We start from the raw sequence: 4,731 nt of genomic DNA on the forward strand, positions 1-4,731 counted from the left end.
TGTCCCTGCCGATCCTAACCCAAAGGGACTCGATCTTGTCATTCCTAGCCTCGAGTTCTACAACATCGAAAGACTCTCTAATATAGAGAGCCACACCGCCACCCCTTCTGTGCTGCCTGTCCCTTCTGAAGAGCCTATAGCCAGGCATCGCAGCACTCCAGTCATGAGACTGGTCCCACCACGTTTCTGTGATGGCAACCAAGTCGTAGCCTGCCTGCTGCACGATGGCTTCCAGCTCCTCCTGTTTGTTACCCATGCTGCGTGCATTGGTGTAGATGCACTTCAGCTGGGCCATTACCTTATTCCCCGGCCTTGCTATTGTTCCCCCTGGCACAGCTCCAACAATCCTTGCTTCACCCCCATCCCCCTTCTTACCTAGTTTAAAGCCCTCTCAATGAGCCCCGCCAGCTCCTGGCCAAGGGTCCTTTTTCCCCTAAAGGATAGGGACCCGTCTACGGCCATCAGACCAGGTGCTGAATAAACTGCCCCATGGTCGAAAAACCCAAGATCTCTGCGTTGGCACCAGCCCCTGAGCCACGTGTTTAACAGGTGGGCTTTCTGTGTCCTCTCCGTACCCCTCCCTGTCACCGTAGGGATGGACGAAAACACTACCTGCACTCCCGCTCCGTCCACTAACCGTCCCAGCCCCCTAAAGTCTCTTTTGATTGCCTTCAGGCTTCTGTCTTCAATGTCGTCACTGCCCGCCTGGACTATCAGAAGAGGATAATAATAGAGGGGCATACCAGGTTGGGAAGCTTCCTGGCAACATCCCTGACCCTGGCCCCAGGGAGGCAGCAGACTTCCCTACGGGTAGGGTCAGGCCGACAAATAGGGCCCTCTGTTCCCCTAAGGATAGAGTCTCCCACAACAATCACCCTTCTTTCTTTCTTGATGGAGGCAGTCCTGAGGCGTGGAGTCGACCTCCTCGCCCTAGGCATCCTCCTGGGAACACTTGCTACCTCTTCCTCAGTTGCTGTTGATCTCTCAGTCTCCAGGGCCTCAAACCTGTTGTGTAAGGGCACCTGGGAAGGTGGGGCCGGAAGGGGAGGGCATCGCCTGCGATGTCGAGCAGGGACCTGTCTCCATTCCTCCTCAACTCCCAGATCCCCTCCCTCTGCCCGACGGCGACAAGGCAGGGGCTCCACCCCCATTTGGGGTGTCTCAGCCCGGTACCTCTCCTTGAGGCCCTGCAGGGAGTTACTCCACAAGTCTATCTCCCGCTCACACTCCCTGATGGCCCTCAACCTCTCCACCTCCTCCTTGAGCTCTGCCACCATGCGGATCAGGTCATCCACCTGCTAGATCCCGGTCCCAGCGTGAGAGCTGGGGCTCGGCACAGGCTAAGGCCAGACCCCAGAGAGGCCTGGCTAAAGGCTCCATCCAGTGATGGATCTGCACCACCTAGGAGGCTGGCCAGGCCAGGCTGACAAGATGAAGCGAGGCCAGGCACAGGCACACATGCAGCAGAGCTGGGGCAGGGCTATGCTAGGCCTGAGCTTGTGCAGAGACCCTGGGCTAGGGGTCAGGCCAGAGCTGGGAGCCATGGTTATCCTGGGCTTTGGTGGGCTTGGTTGTGATGCTTTTTGCCCTTGCGCTGCCACCTGAGCCAGCACTGCCTCCCAGAGAACCTGGCCTGTGGAGAGGTTCCCCCATCCTCACACCATGGAGCAATAGCCCCAACCTCCATCCTGCTCCCGTGGCACTGGCAGCTTGTACATTCTGTGTGAAAGCAACGTACCCCCACACAACAGGGCCCCGAGGTGTGCAGATGTGGGAAGGCCCTGGCCTGAGTGTGGGGAGCAGCAGTGCTGCATGGAGCACAAGGGCCACTTCATCCTCATGGCTCTGGGAGTGACGGAGGAACTTGGTGCCTGAGAGAAGATCCCCCAGCGTGTGCACTGTGGTTGGGCTGGTGCATGAATGGTGAATGGCCCTGTGCCATTCAGGGCCCATACACAGATCTTGCTGAGTGCACAATCAGGTCCCAGTCTCACTGCTATGTCTCAGCAGAGACTGTGGCATATCTGCCCCCACAGAATGCCTTTTCTGGAGCGTGGTGGGGTTGTGCCACCTATGGGGCCTCTGAGTTCCACGGCCTGATGAAAGGTGACCCATGCTTGGGGAAAAGAAAGCAAGACTGAGCAGCCATGAGTGTTTGGGCATCGGTCTCTGTCCTGGGCCTGCCTTCATGAAAAAGGAGTTGGGTTCACAGGGACCGGGGGCTCCAGTGTGAGGCCTGATATGACAGGTAGCAGTACAAAACAGTGGATCCCCTCAGCCCTATGCATCTTGGCAACAGCTGCGCCATGCCAGACACTGTGCTGAAGGGTGACAGGGATGCACAAGGAAGCTGTACCTGCTCTCCATGCCCAGACAGGATGCCCATGATCAGGTGGTGAAGGAAAGGCAAACGTGGAGTAGAGACAGAGGGCCATCCCCAACACAATTAACCATTCCCAGTTTCTGCAGTCCTTTGGGCTCATCTTTTTCTGAGCCTCCATACCCAGCACAGCTCCACCCAAAGCAAGAGGAACGCTCTTCCCCAAGAGCTGGGGCCTCCAATGTCAACAGATCTTGTCTAGGCGGAGATGTCACAAATCAAGGACTGGTGGCCATTGGCTGGGGAAGAACTAGGGATGTCTTTTCAGCTTCAAGAGACAGTGCCTGAAAGATGAATTGCTGCAGTGTATCCCACCCTCCAGTGCCTAGAGGCATGAGGCAGTGCCCCCAGCTTATTCCCACTAAGGAATGGATTTCTCCCTTGGCCATCTTTATGCAGATGAAAAGACCACACAGGGACACACTCAGGGTTGCTGCAAATGTTTATCAAGTCTCAGGAGGGAAATGAGGTGACTCCAAGAGGAGGCCCCAAGACTGTAGCACAGCAGGAACAGACAAAAGTCTGTTCAGCTTTTCCAATGGCAGACTTTTAAAAGGGCATCCATCTAGCTGGCCCACAAGGGGAGAGGGCTAGCAGGTGACTCCAGGCTGGTTTCTGGGAGCCTCACAGAAAGCAGAGGGCAAGAAAGAAAAGAAAGAAAAAGAGTGTGTGGAAAACAAGATACGTATACATGGGCCATGTTGTCATAGAATCCAGGCTGGCCCCTTCCTGTCTGTCTTTACTGGACAAGCCAGAGATGGTCAGGTCCTCTTAAAACAACAACACCATGTTTGTTCTTCTGTCCATTCTTGTCCAGCAGCATGTTCTGAGTTCCTGGGGTCCTGGTCTGGGGCACTGTCTGGCCTCTTTAGCAGGGGCAGCACCTGCTGCCACAGTAGCGGCTGGTAATACAGGAGAGGTCACAGCAACCAGAGTTGATGGGGACTCCGTCATAGCTGAGGATGCTGCCAACGGCAGCAGAGGTGGAGGATCCCACAGCGGTGTTCTGCGGGAAGGAGCTGAGGATGGGGCCGGGCAGGGTCACCACCACAGGAGAGGGCTCAATGACGACGGTAGAGTTCTGGCACTGCCTGACACAGGGCTCGTTGCAGCTGCTGGCCAGCGGGGTCGGGCCGCAGGGCTGGCATGGCAGGCACGGCTGGCACTGGTCGCAGCAGGACATGTCTGGGGGCAGGAGGTGCACCTGGGAGAGAGGGCATTGAGGAAGCAGAACATGGGCATGCGTGAGGAAAAGCCTGACACCACACCCTGAGGGAACCAAAGCACAGGGAGGACTGTGAGCTGGACGCTGTGCAGGGATGTGTGAGGGCTTCTTGGCCTCATCCGGCCAGGGTCCAAAAAAAATGCCACCAGAGCCAGGCTACACCCTAGGCTCCAGCCCAGGAGCCATCGTACTAAAGGCCCTGTCTTCCTCCATGACAAACCTTCTACCCCTTGACTCTCCCACAACCAGCAGCCCCAAGATTTGGCAGGGAACACAGCTGATAGCAGCTGAAAGGTCCAAGGAACTGAGTCCTCCTGGGGCAGAATGAGAGGGACAAGAAGGGGCTTCACACTCACCTGGTTCCCAAGGAGAAGAAGGCCAGAGAAGTGGATGAGAGAACACAGAGCTGGGCTGGCTTTTATAGTGGGCCTTAGCTGCCCCATGTCCAGAGGCATCCCTTGAAGCAGGGACTATTTTCTAACAAGCTACTCTTGCATGCAAAGCATCCCAGCTAATGATACGGGATGTGTGTTGCCTTCCCGTGATGCTGCTTTTCATTTCCTGCTTTTTGCCCTTTCCCCAAAGACGGCAACTCCTGAGTGGCAGGTAGGAAGGCCCAAGTATTTCCAGGCAACACAAGTCAGTGTGGGCAGAAGACTCAGCTCAAGTGCTGGAAGAGTCCAGTAAAGGCAAATGATGTCAGTCTGGGTGACTCCCTAGGGGCTCTTTGGGGCCCTTTTGGCTACAGGTGACCCAGCTCCTGCCTGTGACCCTACCCCTCCTGACACTGCCCTCAGGGAAAACCTGCTGGCCTGTTTTGCCTCCTCCTGCTCTGACCCAGGGATGTCTGTATAGGGGGAGAGGTTGTGCATGGCCCTTTCTGGATCACAAAAGAAAGGCCCAACAGGACATTGTCTGGTTTAGTTAGAAGGAAGAGGAAGAGGAATGTAGACAGAATGTAAACCTTTCGTGTGCAGGTGACCCTGCCTTCTACCAGCATCAGACAGAGCCAGGTGGGTTTTCCCAAGACACACAGTGCAGGTCCTGTCCATAGAGAATTCCTTCTTCACTCCCATAACTTGATGCCTTTCATTTATTGTTTTAAAAAATAAATCAAATCATACAC

General features: G+C 55.6%; 1 protein-coding gene across 1 annotated transcript; it reads right to left on the reverse strand.

Annotated features, from left to right (window-relative positions):
* Positions 1-2,808: 2,808 nt before the first annotated feature.
* On the reverse strand, positions 2,809-4,083 carry LOC118159941 (feather keratin Cos1-1/Cos1-3/Cos2-1-like). The gene is made up of 2 exons (XM_035314475.1): positions 3,962-4,083; positions 2,809-3,584 (listed from the first exon to the last, which is right to left on the reverse strand). The coding sequence occupies exons 1-2, from the start codon at positions 4,058-4,060 to the stop codon at positions 3,249-3,251; spliced, it is 435 nt and encodes a 144-aa protein (XP_035170366.1). The 5' UTR covers positions 4,061-4,083; the 3' UTR covers positions 2,809-3,248.
* Between the last annotated feature and the right edge of the window lie 648 nt (positions 4,084-4,731).

This window comes from Oxyura jamaicensis, unplaced genomic scaffold (genome assembly GCF_011077185.1).
Source record: "Oxyura jamaicensis isolate SHBP4307 breed ruddy duck unplaced genomic scaffold, BPBGC_Ojam_1.0 oxyUn_random_OJ72763, whole genome shotgun sequence".
Classification (NCBI taxonomy): Eukaryota; Metazoa; Chordata; class Aves; order Anseriformes; family Anatidae; genus Oxyura; species Oxyura jamaicensis.